At 39.2% G+C, this 16,646-nt stretch overlaps 1 protein-coding gene across 1 annotated transcript in view; it reads left to right on the top strand.

Annotated features, from left to right (window-relative positions):
* The window catches only part of LOC149150856 (general transcription factor IIH subunit 2-like), a 118,952-nt gene extending 103,335 nt beyond the window's left edge, over positions 1 to 15,617 (top strand). Inside the window, exon 5 of the mRNA XM_089442966.1 lies at positions 15,097 to 15,617. Coding sequence (XP_089299092.1) covers positions 15,097 to 15,227 — 131 coding nt within the window. The 3' untranslated portion in view covers positions 15,228 to 15,617. The remainder of the gene's footprint in view (positions 1 to 15,096) is intronic.
* Positions 15,618 to 16,646: the final 1,029 nt, after the last annotated feature.

Raw genomic sequence — 16,646 nt, 5'->3', positions numbered from 1 at the left:
TCTCCCCCTTTGACATCAATGGAAAACGGGGTGCCCAAGTACTCCCCCTGTCAAGCTGCTTCTCTTCTTCATGAATACTAGATCTTCATGGGTGTGTTACTCCCCCTGTCATGGTGCTCTTCTTTTTGCTTAAGATAGAAAGATTTTTGCCTTATCATCAGCTAGCACATTATCCCCTCTCCATGTCTCAAAAACTACTTCATCATGGCTTCAACAATGCTGCTCCAAGAATGTCCCAAACAGACCTTTAAAGTTTGTCTTTAACAATGTTCAAGTCCAAGTTTTTATGTTTCTACAATCCGTATTCTGTTGTCTCCATAGTCAGACTTAAGCCTTCATAGTCCAAATCAAGAGAAACTGCCATTGAAATTGTTTCTCGCTATCTCTCTTCAGATACGAGTTCCTTTGTATCTCTGTGCTTCTCTTTAAGTCACTGAGCTATATTCGACTACACAACATTCTTCTTTCTATAGTCCTTTTGATGAGCCATCTTTTCCTTGTGTTCTTGTAAAGTTCTTTGCACGTTATCTCCACTAGCAGAGTTTGATATCCAATCTGTGACTGTCTTTTGAATTCTTTCTACTGTTCTTACATCATATCCCTGAGTCGAGACATTCAACTTCTTTAATAACAACAACATAGTTATTTGCCCTATTTCTCTAGCATTAGATGGCCTTCTCCGCTGCTCCAATTTCTTCTTAGTGATCAAGTGGAAAACATCTTCAACAACAGTCCATTGGATAGATAAGAGATCATGTTCTTCAATGGAGTGTTCTTGAGAAATGATCTATCAAAAAATGATTGTCAGTATAACTCAACAAGGATTTCATAAGGCCCATTCACAGATGGCTTCTGTAAGAATGCTTAATCATCATAAACCCCCCCTAACTGTATGCGTGATCTTTATTTTGGCAGAGTCTCCCCATCAAATGCTTAGATTGTCGAAGATTAGGTCAACAACATGTGTTGTTGGATGGAGAGTTCAGGGGATTTTTGGATTGTATTTGCTTCCTTCTCCATACTTGTGTAACTTTCTTCTCTGGCATGGTTCTAGCTTGTGTAGGAGCCCAAGTCAAGTTATAATCACATGCCATATGACCAATGTTATGACACTTGAAGCATTCTATGTTGTTCATGAATAAGAATTCATGATTTCTTGCAAAATTGCTTCTCAAAGATTGACGGGGACCATAATATTTATCTTTGTGATATGCCCTACAACCTTTTGCCATGTGTCCAAAGTTTGTACAAGCATAACAATACCCAAGAAATAAACTTTGGTACCTGGGAGATGGAGATTTCCTTGATGTACTTTTGGAGTCTTTCTACCTTGAGATCCTTTGATGATAACCATTGCTTCTCGCATCATTGACATCATCTGCATTTCTTTTTGGAACAGGACTTCCTTCATTGTTGCCTTGACTCTTATCTTTACCTTTGCTGAAACTGGGAGCATCAACATTTCTTTCTAACTTCCTCACATCTTTGTTGTTTGAAGCATTATCATTCTTGCTTGAGGATTCACCTTCATAGCCAAGACCTGATTTATCAAATGGAGATCTTTGATGGCTGAGCATGTCATCCAAGGCTTGAGAGCTCTTCAAGATTTTGTCCATTCCTTCAACCTTTTTCCCGAGGGAGACAATCTCTTCTTCCAATCTTTCGCAATCATTATTCTTCTTAGCAAGTTGTTTCTCAAACTCTTCCTTGATATGTATTGCTTCATTTGCTTCTATTTTAAGGGAGATGATATCTGACTTCATTTTGAAGATTTCTTCATTTTCTTTTGCTAGACTGCTCTCCATTTCTTCCTTGATCCTAGTAGCTTCACATGTTTCGGCCTTGAGAAGGTTGATGTCAGATTTTAGTTTGAAGATTTCTTCATCCTTTGCTTTTAGTTGACATATCATGGTGTTTCTTTCCTTTTTTGCTTCATCAACCTGTCCTTCTATGATTGCCAATGCTTCCATTGTCTTCTCAGCTCCTTGTACTAGCTTTCTTGCTTCTTCTAGTTGAGATTTAAGAGAGGAGACCTCTTCCTTGTATTGACCAATCTCTGCTTCAAGTTTGTTCAAGCTTTTGTGCCTTTGTTCAAGGTGGCTTGACAAGTTATCTTCCTGTTTCTTTGCCTTATCCAATTGATTTTTCATGGATATGACTTCTTCATGATGCTTTCTTTTGTTTTGATGAAATTCCTCCTTAAGCTTGGCAAACTCTTCATTCCTTTCTTGTACTTGAAGCTTGACAAGGTCAACTTCCTTCCTTGTTTGGTCTTGGTCACCAGCTAGTGCTTTCTTCTTAAGTTTTTAGTTTTCCTTTTTCAAACTGATAATCTCTTCCATGGCAACGATAAGTTTAGTGAGGAGATCTTTTTCAAAATCTTTTTCATTTTCTTCATCTTCTAGGTCTTTAGCCTTGATGTTATCACTCTTACTTTCAACTTCCAAGATGGGTTCTGGATTTCCTTCTTGCTTTCCATCATCTTCTTGACTAGTGGTCATGGTCAATGCTCCTTTTGAGTGAAGGTCATGAAGTTTGTCCCATATACCCTTTGCTGACGAACACTTTCCTAAATTGTCCTTTATAGAATCTGGTAGTCCATTCAAGATTGCCTTTATCACTTTTGCATTGTACTCCTTGGATTCTCCATCCATCATGCTATCAACAATCACTGATTTCCAGACTTCAATGCCTTGAGTCTTTAAAAAATTCCTCATTCTTGCTTCCCATATATCAAAGTTTCCATTGAACAATGGAGCCTTCACAAATTGATTGATTTCAACTTTGGTGGTTGAGGGAGACACATCTTTAGGAGGATTGGAGACTTTCTTCCTTGGCTTCACCATTTGTGTTCTAATTGATCAACCTTCAAGCTATTAGGCTTTGAGTGAAGGTACTGGCTCTGATACCAATTGTTGGAAATACTGAGAGGGGGGTGAATCAATATTCCTTTTCAATTGTTACTTTTACTAGTTAAATAAATTATATTTAGAACACAAAATGAGCAATAGGAATAAATGCTTTTATTAATATAATCTTTATAATGAATCAAGTACAATATATATAGGGCTCCAACCCTTGATGAAGACACTGATCTTCAATTCCCTAGGCTCCAACCTGTTTCCAAGCACCAACTTGGTCTTTTGTGAGGCTCCAACCTCTAGGGAACCGAGCTTATCTTCTCAAGGCACCGACCTTGCGTTTAGAGGATCCAACCCCTAGGGCACCAACCCTTATCTGGTACAGGGTCCGATCTGGTTTCTTGATGACACTGATCTTCTTGGGTTCCAACCCTATCCCTCAAGGCACCTACCTTGTTTGTTCGAGGCTCCAACCTTCATGGCGCCAACCCTCTGGGCTCCAACCCACTGCTATAATTTGTCTAGATATGTTTGATAGTAATTCACGACCCCCAAAATCTTCTCCACTGAGTTCTTGTCAATCTACAACGTCACTGTAGTCTCCATGCTACTTCATCAATGACAACCCGTCTTCATATGAAGGAGTCTTCACAATTCTTCATATTGCCCAATAGAGTCTGCAAAGTTTACCTCATGATGATTTCAACAATGCATCATGATCTTCAAGATCTGCTGATGCTTATCAACAAGATATTTGCGCTAGGCCTCAATGTCTTTTCAAAACAACTCTGTTTCGACCCTCTGTTCTTATTGTCGCAGTAACTGCTTCAGGAGTGGCGCTTCAGCAGTGATTCCTTCAGGAGCGACTGTTGCGGTGACTGCTTCTCACTGTCGCGATATCTTACTCCCAAGGAACAAACTCACAAATACTTCAATGCTGGTGTTGTCTACTGCTCCCTTCAAATGATGACTGATGAAATCCTACTTTGCTGGTTCGAGGTCATACAAAGCTTCACAACACTGTTCTTCAGGATGCACTCTGTACTTCTTCCATAGATTAATTCATCACAGGTCTGAGCCTTTCAAAGATTAACCCAATCAACATAATTTCTTTTCTTGCTCAACCTTCGGCTTCCTTTCATTTGTTCCTTAAAGTTCACGAGTTGTGAACTCTCTTCTTCTCTGTGATAGATGCCCGATTCGCTTGCTTGAACTGAAGCGTTTCAACTGGTATATATATGAGTTTGCCAATAAATGAAAATACACATTCATTAGTGGAGAGGCCGAGTTGTGCATGAGGGGGCACATCAGAAATATGTTAGAGGGCCTTTTGTTAATATTCAACCAATTATAACATAGCCTTGTTATTTACGGAAATCACATCATAAGAGAGGCTATACCCATATTGGAGGTCCCACATGCCACGTCATTCCTTTAATCCCGCAATCACAACTTTCATGAAAATCGTAGGTTTTACAAGTGTCCACACGCTCTGTCTTCCGATATCAACATCACCGATATTCACATATCACCCCGTAGCGAATGCGATATTTAATAAACTGTTTTTGATAAGTCAATCGGGTCCACAACTCTACTGCAATCGGAGGTTTTAACATCCCTTTGAAACTTGCGATACTACGGATGCGATATTACATTTAGTCATGTTAAATGGTGCAGTTAGGTTCGTAATACATATATTGCAATCGAGGGTTTTATCGTGACATCCCTTTAAGACTTGCGATATGAAAGTTCTGATACAGCGGATGCGATATTATATTAAGTCATGTTGTAATGGTGCAGTCGGGTCCGTAATATATATTGCAGTCGGTGGTTTTGACGTAACATCCCTTTAAGTCTTGCGTAATGAAAGTTTCGATACGACGGATGCGATATTTCTTTAGGGCGTGTTATAATGGAGCGATCGGGTCTGCACCTTATATCACAATCGGGGTTTTAATGTGACAACAACTTTAAAAGTACTTGCGATGTGGCGGATGCGATGTTGTATTACGGCATATTGCAATGGAACCATCGGGTCTGCAATGCTCCTCCAATATCGCTGTTTTCTTCTAATAGCTCTTCTGATAGCTCGTCTTTGATGGCTTCTGTTCTTGACTTCCAATGGCTTCCCTGATGGCTTTCTGCCTTGGATCTACTGCTTCTATTTTGTCTGTATATATATATATATATATATATATATATTCAATTCACTTGGGTCCTCGATCTCATCATATCCTCATATATCAAATTTTCATCACTATGAGGATTATGATCAATGGTCATCAATGGGAAACATCATGTATCACAAGAATTTGCCATCACAAACACTGCCATATTGACATCAATGACAACCTCGATTAATACATTTACTCGATTTCTCTAATGACTTGTTGTACTGGAAGCCTAGGGGACACATTGGATCTTATGAAACATTGCAGATGGTTTCCATTTGGGGTTTGGTCTCCCTATACGGGGTCCTAATCCTCCAAAGGGCTACATTGGCACATATAGGGTGAGCGTTGAGAGCCATGGGTCTCCACAACAACAGATTGCACTTCATGGATCCCCACAACCATTCAGAGATTGCTCGTGGTTCACTTATTGGACGAGGAGGATGCACCTGATCCATCATGCCCAGCTGGCCCCAGATCTACACCATACACTTGGCAGATGATCCAGTTCCTTGATGATGTGGCATCTCATACATTATCATCCTAGCCCTTGAGGGCAACCTGTAGGCATCTTCGATTTGTTTGGAGACCCATGAGGACACTTGTGTGCCATAGTCATTTGGAGCACCACGGGTTATTACAAGGGGCCAACCCCTTGTCCACTGCTTTTGAGGGTCCTATTCTTCATTGTGGCACCCTTGGACCTCATTAGGCCTCTTGGAGGGCCCTACGACATGCATAGATTATTATTTGACCTCTTGAGAGTCTTACTTTGTCATATGTGAGCTAGTTTGGTGGGCTTGTCACCAATAGGGGTTTTAGTTGCACATTATTTTATCATTAGGGGATAATGTAGGCCCATAGGTTAATTCAAACTCCTTAGGAGGTTATATGTTGATGTTAGATATATTCATTTGGATCATCACTTGACTTGGGATCTCTCTAATCATAGAGAACTTCACATTTTTTTCCTTGGAGGATATTTTTGGAGATGGATGAATTTTAATGTATGGATTTGGGCTTTTTTCTTGTCTTGGAGCTTTGTCTTGCAAATGAAATGCTGGTTGGATATACTCTATAACGTTGTAAGTAAATTTTAACATTGTTATTCTTGTTGCTCCATACTACTAAAATTAGGGCTAGTTACTGCATGATTGAAATGTGGAATGGGCCAATGTTATATGAATGAAATGTCCTAAAGATTATTTGTCTCGATAAGCTTGCGTTATTTGCTTTGAAGTATAAATGCTTGAAGGTCACTTTTCTTTTCTTTCTCTCAACATTATATGAAGTTGACTTTCCAGGCTTCCTTGATCAAGAAACCAAGTTCTTACGCATCATCATCTTTGAATCCATATCCCCAAGTGAATTAGGCACTGATCCCTAAAAAGGGTGGTCATCTGCTTAACCTTTTTCACCTTTTACCACTCTTTCCTAGGTCTAGCTCTCAAAGGTCACTTAGGGCATCAAGTTCCCAGGAATTGACCCAAGGAAAAACTTCGATCTCCTACAGGCTACTGCTCTGGTGGCTCCCCTCCCTCTCCTCCAAATTTGAGGCAATTCTAACAGTGGAATCTTCGAGAATCCCAAGTCCTAGGTCTAGTATTGAATTTTGCCAAGGCATCCCCAAGGCTAGACTTCAATAGGAACCTTTTGAAGTAAATATTCTTGTTTGGTCCTTTCCATTCACCTTATCCAGGATAGGAACATCATTGGTTGTTGCATTCCATCCCCGAACTTGGGCTAGGTCCACTTGGCCTCGTGTGTTCCCACTTCTCAATAAAGATTATTTGTCAAGGACCATTTGGGAATCCAAGTTTTCCAAGGATTATAGGGATTGAGAACCTTGCCTACAAGCCTATTCTATTTCCCTCAACCTTCTAATCCTAATCCCTTACCCTTGGAGGACCAAGTCTCTTGCTTAAAGAGCAAGCAAGTTCCACTCTTCACTCCATCCTTGGGAAAATGTTTCCTGGGTCACTTTCCACCTATCCATTGACATATACTTTACAAGTGATCCCTGCACTATCGAGACTCCTGTCATCGTGAAAGTCCGTAAAGAGCAGGGAGACTTAGCTGTGGTGATAGTGGGCTAAGCCTCCACCGTTGTCGTTAACCTAACAATTGCCCTCTTAGGAACCCCTTTTAGGTCCCCTGCTGGTTTGAGTGGTAACAAGCCCTCTTCCAAAGCCCATCCAAGCAAGAAGTCAAGGTCAACTCTAATCAACAAGAGTCAAACGTTATTCAAATTTTCTCCAAACTCAAATTTTGGCCTCCAGTTTCAAAACTTTGGAACTGTAGTTACTTCAGAGACTTCAATCTGCAACTCTAGACCTCCTACAACAGAACAGAAACCCTAATCGTCACGTGTGAGTAGAAAAGTTAAGATTTTAGCTTCTTTCTTTCACTAAAGTTTTTCTCTGTCTTCTAATCTCCTCACTCTTGTTTTTCCTTCTTGTTCTGTTGTAGATCAAATTGTGTGTCAAATGATGTTGAAATTGCTTCTATATATACACATTTGCGGAGGACGAATACCCTCTTCTAGGTCGACTTATCATAGGTAGGGCCGACTTGTGCTTGGAGGTCTTTTTGACTTTCTAGACACAAATAAATTATTTTTCATGTTACAACTTGCCCAATAGGATCTTATACAAATGATATTCACTCTCTTGATTCATAACAAATTTTCTTATGACATGACAAACGCTAGAAGCATGAAGAATATGCTTCACCTAGTTGACCAATCAAAAGAAGCATGAAACCCATGCTTGAAAATAATATTTCTCTTTTTGGCTTTTGTTTGTTACAAAAGATATACTTAATGACATGAGTACAATGACAATTATGAAGACCGAAACTAGTTACATTTTTCAACAATGCTCCCATGTCCTTGAGTATTTGGTACTTGAGAAAATGCAGGATGCCATCCCTATGGACGAGCATGCATCCCTAGGTATAATTATTGATCCTTAGGAAATGATTCAATTCCCCTCACATCTCGTCTTGAGCTTGGGTAGTTTCCTTTTCGTATTTTCTTAAAGTTTCATTTTGTTTACTATTGTGGAATTGAGATGTCTAATAACTGTTGAAAATTGGTAGCTATGGTTGGTATTTTCATTGGAATATCAAAGAGAAAATTTTGTATTTTTGAATGTTGACCAAGTTGACCTAAAGTGCACAAGTCAGCCCCACACAAATGAATGGGTTTGACGCCAAGGTCAAGAACCCTCCTCTTAATTCATGTATGAATACAAGTTCGTTGACCTCACATTTGGCATTTCATCCATCACATTATTCGCCCTTAAACATGGAAAGTAAAGGAGATTTGACTTCTGCGTTGACTAGCCCTTTGACATTTGTTTTGACAAGCGTTGCCTTTGGTTTGTTGCTCTCTATTTGACCAAATTGTTGACTGTTTTTGGAGGCCGAAAATTTTAGAGGTTCGTTGAATTTGTTTGACCGAGATTCTGCTCTTGTTTTTGGGTTGTTGATTAAAGGTTGACTGGATTAGTTGATTGTGATTTTGACTGATATTTGATTGGATCGATTGATCGTGATTTTGACCGAGATTTGACTAGATCGGTTGGTTGTGATTTTGATTGAATTTTGACCCTTTTGTTGCCTCGGCCAAAATTTGCCCTTTTGTTGCAGACTTGACTTTGACTGTATTCTCTCCTGTTTGATTCGTTTGACTTGGAATATCAAGGTGAGAAAATTGGAATCTTGTTTGAAATATTTTGATGTACATTTTAATGAACTGTATTCTCTCTCATAAGGAAAGATTGTCTCTTGTCTCATTGTTTGTTGTGATCTCTATTGCTTTATTGAAGAAAGTGAACGATTGAATTTTTTCATGTATAAGTGCTTAATGATCGGAATGCTATAGGAAGACTAATTGTATCATTGGAAGTAGTTATCAATTTGAAAAATTGCACTAGAAAATTTACATGGTATTAGAGCTTTGCTAAAGGAAAAGAGCATTGAGATCACCTTGAGCAGCACCTTGAAGAACATTGGGAGAGCATTGGAGAACAATGATCTTTTTTGATTGGTTATCTTCATCATGAATTCCTTCATGAAGACCGAGAACAAGCTTGACGGAGCTACAAATTACAGTGCATGAAAGGCTAGAATTGACCTAGTGCTTGCAAGGCACAAGGTCTTGGGTATTGTATTGGGAAAGGTCACTAAACCAGCAGACCAAGTAGGAAAAGACGACTTTCAGGACGCTGATATCTTGGCTAGAAGCATCATTGTGGAATCTCTTAGGGGCAATCTAATTCCTTGTATTGTTGATCACAAAACTTAAAAGGAGATGTATCATGCCCTTATTGGATTGTAAACAATCAACAACATCAATCAATATATAAGTCTAAGGGGTCAACTTCGTGATGTCAAAGATGACAAAGAAAGATATTGTGGTATCATACTTCATAAGAATATCTCAAATAAGAGATCAACTCAAAGCTATTCAAGAATAAGTATCTAACAAAGAATTGGTAGCTATGGCAATGGGTGGTCTACCTGAATCTTGGGATCTTGTTGCAACAAGCATTAGTGGAAGAGAAAGTCCACCATCCTTTGATAAGCTTTGGGATGCCTGCACACAAGAAGAATCAAGGCTTCTTTCCAGAGGCAAGATTGCTAATTTAGGTGAAGACTCTCAAACTTTTGCTGCCCACTCAGAATAGCAAGGGAAGAAGAAGCTTTGGAAGATTTAAATGACGTTCAATACAAGACCTAATTCAGGATCTGCTCCAAAAAGGGAACCTACTCCACAAAGAAGACGTCCTCCTCCCTCATAAGAAAGAAGAGATATCACAAACGTTCAATGCTATTGTTGCCAAGCATATGGTCACTACCAAAATAAATGTTCTCAAAGGAATGATCCTCGAAGGGATGATTATTGTAGGAATGATGATTGAAAAAGGAAGGGATGCATCATGCTTCTGCACTTGACTTTGACGAATCCTCACATAAGAGGAGGCCTAGAAAGAGAGATTTTGATGATGAATACTCATTTACTCTACTTTTACAGGTTCCATTGCAGGTCATGATGAAATATGGTTGGTGGACAGTGGTGCCTATAGGCATATGACTGGAAGTCGCGAGAACCTCTCTGAATTGGTTGAAAAGAATATAGCTCAAAGGGTTGAGCTTGGAATCAAGAGGTAATGTATATATCAACAATATTTTATGTTCTTGGTTTGAAGAAGAATTTGTTGTCAATTTCATCTCTTGAAGACAAAGGGTATATAACTGCATTTATTGATGAACAAGTTCTAGTATGGAAGAGGGACTCCTTTGAATCTGCTAAGGTCATTGATGTGCGAATTGGAGGGCTATATTGTTTCCTTGGTCGATCTATTCAATCCTCATTACACAACACCACTGATCTTTGTGAGCTATTGCATCAAACTTTCAAAGCTACACTCGTGTTCATTATAAAGCCTTGTCTAGAATGAATGATTTTGTTAAAGGTGTACCTGAAATCAAAATTGAGCATGATGGAGTTTGCAAAGGATGTGCTCTTGGGAAAAATGTCGAAGGTTGATGTATTAGCAGTAATAGTAGATCCAAAGGGATCTTGGATCTTGTGCACTCTGATGTTTGTGGGCCTATGTTTGATAAATCCTTGGGTGGTCATTTGCACTATGACTCTTTTATGGATGATTAGTCTCGTAAAACATGGATTTATTTCTTGAAATCCAAGGATGAAGTATTTGAGAAGTTTCAGGAATTCAAGGCACAGGTTGAAAATGCTACAAGAAGGATCAAGACTTTAAGGTCTCACAATGGAGGAGAGTATGCATCCCAAGGAATTGATTGCTTTTTGCAGGGATGCTAAAATTAAAGAGGGAGTTGATAGTTCCCTACTATCCTCAACAAAATGGAATCGTTGAAGGGAAGAATAGGACTATTATGGAAGCTTCCAAAGCCATGCTTCATGATCAAGAACTGTCGATGTTTCTATGGGGAGAAGCTTCAAGAATGGTTGTTTATGTTCAAATAGATGCCCACACCTAATATTGGATTACAAGATTCCTGAAGAAGTCTTCATAGGTGAGAGACCCAATGTTGAACACTTAAGAATTTTTGGTTGTCCAATTTATGTCCATGTGCCCAAGGAGAAAAGAATGGAGTTGGAACCTTTCGGGAAGAAAGGAACGTTTGTTGGCTACAATGAAAATTCAAAGGCCTTCAGAGTCTATGTTCTAGGACAACGTTATATTGAAACTTACAGGAATGTTATTTTTGATGAGGATGCTGCTTTCTAGAAGTCCAAGGGTTCACACTTGGACTCTGATGATGAGATGCAGGTGGCTCCAGAGAGTGTGGAATCAAAAGCTAAAGAACCAACTTGAACCTATGGAATAAGATCCTCATGAAGAGTTTGATGATCATGAATTAGTTTACTCTCCAAAAACCACTGTACCTGAGACTAGAAAGAGACCTGCCTGGCTTAAAAAAACGTTGAAGGACGTTGAAGGACATGCTGCACCTCGTGGGACTTTCAGGGAAAGCAAGATGCTGAAGAAGTATTATGGTTAAGCAACAATGATGTGTAAGATCATTGAGTCCGAGCCATCCACCTATGAAGAAGCAATTGCACATCAAGTGTGGAAAGATGCTATGATTGAAGAGTACCAATCGATATTAAAGAATGATGTTTGGGAAATCGTGCCAAGACTTGAAGGGAAATCTGTTATGTCTTCCAAATGAATCTACAAAGTCAAGCATGCAGCGGATGGAAGTGTTGAGAAGTACAAGGCAAGATTTGTGGCTCAACGATTCTCACAGAAAGAGGGAGAGGATTATGAAGACACATTTTCTCATGTTGCCAATTATGCTTTTATTTGTCATTGCTCTTGCTTCTATTGTAGGTTGGAAATTGCATCAAATGGATGCCAAGGCTGCCTTTCTGAATGGAGTCATTGAAGAAGTTTATATTGAGCAGCCTCAAGGCTTTGAAATTCATGATAGAGAGACACGTGTTTGCAAATTGAAGAGAGCCTTGTATGGGCTTAAGCAAGCTCCTCATACATGGTACTCTTGCATTGATATCTATTTGTTGAGCCTTGGTTTCAAAAAGAGCGATGCTGATCCGAATTTGTACTTCAAAGATGTTGAAGGTGAGCCCTTGATTTTGCTGTTGTATGTAGATGATTTGTTTCTGATTGGGGCCAAAGTTCTCATTGTCTATTGTAAGAGGGAGCTGATTCGTGAATTTGAGATGAAGGATCTTGGGCTTGTTCATTATTATTTGGGATTGGAAATTTGGCAAAAGCCCAAGGAATCTTTGTTGGACAAGGCAAGTACACTATTAAGATCCTTCAGAAATTTGGCATGATGGACTACAAGTCCATGGACACTCCTATGGTGACAAATTTGAAGAAGATACATGACTGTGATTCTAATATGATTGATCCCTTTATGTATCACAAATTGATTGGCTCGTTGAACTATCTTGTGAACACTAGACCTAATATTTGCTACGCTGTGAACACGTTGAGCCAATTCTTGGTTGAGCCTCGTCATGTGCATTGGGTTGCAATAAAACATATATTGAGATATCTCTATGGTACCATTGAATATGGTCTAAGATATGTTTCTAATGGAAAATGGCAACTGCATGGTTTCACTGACACTGATTGCGTTGAAAGCTCTGATGATAGAAAGAGCACCTTTTCTGTTTTAGTGCTTGGGCTCTGCGATGATTTCATGGTTTAGTAAGAAGCAAACTTTTATTGCTCTAGTAGGAAAGTTGTGTGGCTTCGAAAGTTGTTTGTTAGAGTAATAAGCAAACTTTTATTGCTCTAGTAGGAAAGTTGTGTGGCTTCGAACGCTGTTTGTTGGATTGTTTGATCAGGTGGTAGTATCGACCATTGTATATTGTGACAATCAAAGCTGTGTAAAGCTTTTTGAGAATCCAATTTTTCATGACAAGTCGAAGCACATTGAGATCAAGTATCATTACATCCGGAATATTGTCCAGAGGGGAGCTGTGAGGCTTGAATATGTCCTTACCAATGAGTAGATTGCTGATGTTTTGACAAAGCCATTGTCCTGAATGAAGTTTGCTTATTTCAGAGAACAACTTGGAGTTGTTGAGAATCCCTCTCTGGGAGAGAGGGAGCATTGATTGTATAACATCATGTGATTGACAATCTTCCTTGGGTTGTAGCTGAGAGGCCATAGATTATGGTTGGGAAGATTGTCACTCCCTTAGGTTAGTTGACCGAGAGGTCAGTGAGTCTGGTTGGGGAGCTTGGTTCTGAGGCATGAAGTGATCCCTTAGGTCATGATGACTGAGACACCAGTTTGGTTAGGGACATTGATTTTGAATTCTCTCCCTTGGGTCATTTGACTGAGAGACTATATAGTTGGGGATTGAGATAGGGATTCCTCCCTTGGGTCGTGGATCGAGAGACCTTGTTTATGGTCGGGGAGATGGACCCTGTGTAACTATTGCATATAGTTGGAGAGTTTGGCCTCATTGATTGATCGCATGGTTAGTTGGGCACTGGCCTTGATTCCATTGGGTTTTGGCTCATGGGATGTGATATGTATCCTTCCTTATGATGAGACTTGTACAATTGACCTCCCCCTTGGGTAGTTGCTGAGAGACCTATGGATTGGTCAGGGAGATTGATCTTGAAAGAGAGAGACTTGTACATTTGATCTCTCCCTTGGGCTGTTGATGAGAGACCTATGGATTGGTCGAGTAGATTGATCTTGAGAGAGAATGAAAAGTACCACCCAACTAAGAGGGAGTGTTGAAAATTGGTAGCTATAGTCGGTATTTTCATTGGCAAATCAAAGAGGAAATTTTGTATTTTTGAATGTTGACCAAGTCTGCCGAAAATGCACAAGTCCGCCCCATGCAAATGAATGGGTTTGACCCTAAGGTCAAAAGCCCTCCTAATTCATGTATAAATACAAGTTTGTTGACCTCACATTTGGCATCTCATCCATCACATCATTCGATCTGAAACAAGGAGAAAATCACAAGTGTGAAGGAAAGGAGATTTGACTTCTATGTTGACCAGCCTTTTGACCTCTGTTTTGACCAACATTGACTTTGTTCATTGCTCTCTGTTTGACTGAATTGTTGATTGTTTTTGGAGGCCGAGAATTTCAGAGATTTGTTGACTCTGTTTGACTGAGATTCTGCTCTTGTTTCTGGGCCGTTGACTGAAGGTTGACCACAGGTCAACTCTGTGCTTTGACTGAGATTTGTTGGGATTCGTTGACTGTGATGATTTTAACTGAATTTTGGCCCTTCTGTTCAGCTTACTCAGGCCGAAATTCGGCCCTTCTGTTGTAGACTTGACTTTGACCAGTGTTGACTGTATTCTCTCTACTTTGACTGGTTTGACTTGGAATATTGAGGTCAGAAAATTGGAATCTTGTTTGGAATATTCTGATGTACATTTTGATGAACTGAATTCTCTCTCATAAGGAAAGATTGTTGGGTTTTCCCCTTGTGGGTTTTGCCCTGTCTGCTAGCCTAAATTTTGGTGTCTCTTGTCTCATTGTTTACTGTGATGTCTATTGCTCTGTTGAAGAAAGTGAGTGGTTGAAATTTTTCATGTATAACTGCTTAACTATTGAAATGCTATAAGAAGACTAATGTATCATTGGAAGTAATTATCAATTTGAAAAATTGTATTAGTCTTGATTGCACTAGAAAATCAACAATAATAGTACTGAGTATATTATATTGAGAGTTTGTTGTGTTCTTGATAGAGTGAAAATTATATTTGTTGATCTATTGATTCTAGCAAAAACATTGGAGGGGAATAAGGAGCGATGCTTAAAACCATCGCAGAACATAATAATATTCTCTCTAAATTATCTGTTCATTTTGACATCTGAATGTAATTGACTTTTCGTTTGGTACCATCAACTTTATAGAAACGTAGGCCTGATTTTTATTGCTTGCATCAAGTAGATTTGTTTCGTTAGTGCTTGAAAACATTACCGTGAACTATATATTGTGATAGTAATATTTTTTTGACTAGTAGAAATTTATTCTGACTTTTAGTTAACTGGATGCACAGGAAGCAAAGTTGGGGTGCGACTTGCTTGTCCCAAATGCAAACATCATTTTTTCTTTGATTGCGACATTTATATTCACGAGAGCTTGCATAATTGTCCTGGTTGTGAGAGCTCGCCAGCAATTACATTATAGAGAAGCTGTAGAAGGATGATACTCATCATTTGCTTGGCAGTAAACATGCCTCTGTTTTTTCTCATTCCTCAAGAAATGCTTCATTGACCTCAGAAACATATTTCCGGACTCTTCTGGCCAAAGATCACTCCCTTTCACCAATTTCTATTTTCTTTTCTTGAATCAAATTATGATTTTGGGTAGGCATATAATTTTGGCATGTCTCTGCCCAAATTATGTAAGCTTGGTTGTGGGTCTGTCCCATAGCTTAAGCCATTGTTTTGGAATGTTGTAGTAAATTAAAGTATTAGTAATTACTATTATTTAATAGTATGCTTGGGCTTTTCAAATTATATGTTAATTGGCAGATATGTAAGGAAGTTTGCAGTTGATTGTTGCTTTGATATTTCATATTTTACAGTTTCTTTCTTGGCTTGACATTGTCGGGAAATTATTGAAACTTTGATGTGTGAAAAATGGTGGCATAATTAACGACTACAAATATGTTGTTAGGCCATTAACGAATGGCCTAGTTATTTATTTATAATATTTCCACACCCCCCTGCATAAAGTTGCAACCAAGTGCTACAGCAGAACCAAATTATACCTATTCTCCTATGACCCCCTCACCCCCTGACACCCCGTTTTGTATAGTACAATTGATTCTATGTTTAAGTAGGATTACAGTTTGTAGAAATGTTGACATCCTTGTCATATATTTTCGTGAGCAATAGCAAACATTGGTGGCTGTGTATCCACAGGATTCCCCTTAATTCTGTCAGGCCAGGGTAACTCCAGCAATTTAATGAGCGCAAGACAGAACTGATTGATTTATTCATTAGACAATTATTTATTTATACATATACACAACGGATCAGTTCATCTTCTAGATCACTGTCCAGCTTCACCTCATCCGTTTCGGATTAGGTGTCAACATTCCCCCCCTTAATCTGAAGGGATGTTGGTGAGTCCAAGCATCGTTCTGAATCTTTCAAGCTTTTCTCTTCCAAGCGCTTTGGTGAAGATGTCTGCAATTTGCTCGTTTGTGGAACAATGACGGAGATGGATTGTTTTGGCCTCAACATGATGTCGGATCAGATGATGTTTAGTATTGATGTGCTTAGTACGATCATGGAACTTTGGGTTCTTGGCCAATTTTATTGCAGAGGTGTTATCAATCATGAGTGGAGTTGATTGTATTTGTTTTACCTGCAAATCTTCAAGAATTTTCCTGAGCCACACAATTTCTTTCGTTGCTTCAGCTGCTGCCACATATTCTGCTTCTGTTGTGGAATCTGCTGGTACTGATTGTTTGCGTGATCTCCAGGAGACAGCTCCTGATCCAAGACTCATAGCATATCCTGAAGTAGATACCCCAGTTTCTTTATCTCCATCGAAGTCTGAATCAGTATCCAATCAAGTTGAAGTCGTCCACCTGTG

The sequence above is a fragment of the Pinus tabuliformis genome, chromosome 9 (genome assembly GCF_031772625.1).
Source record: "Pinus tabuliformis cultivar Carrire ecotype Pingquan chromosome 9, CPIR1, whole genome shotgun sequence".
NCBI lineage: Eukaryota > Viridiplantae > Streptophyta > Pinopsida > Pinales > Pinaceae > Pinus > Pinus tabuliformis.
The sequence above is the reverse complement of the archived record's forward strand: the minus strand, read 5'-3'. Positions and strand labels throughout refer to the sequence as shown.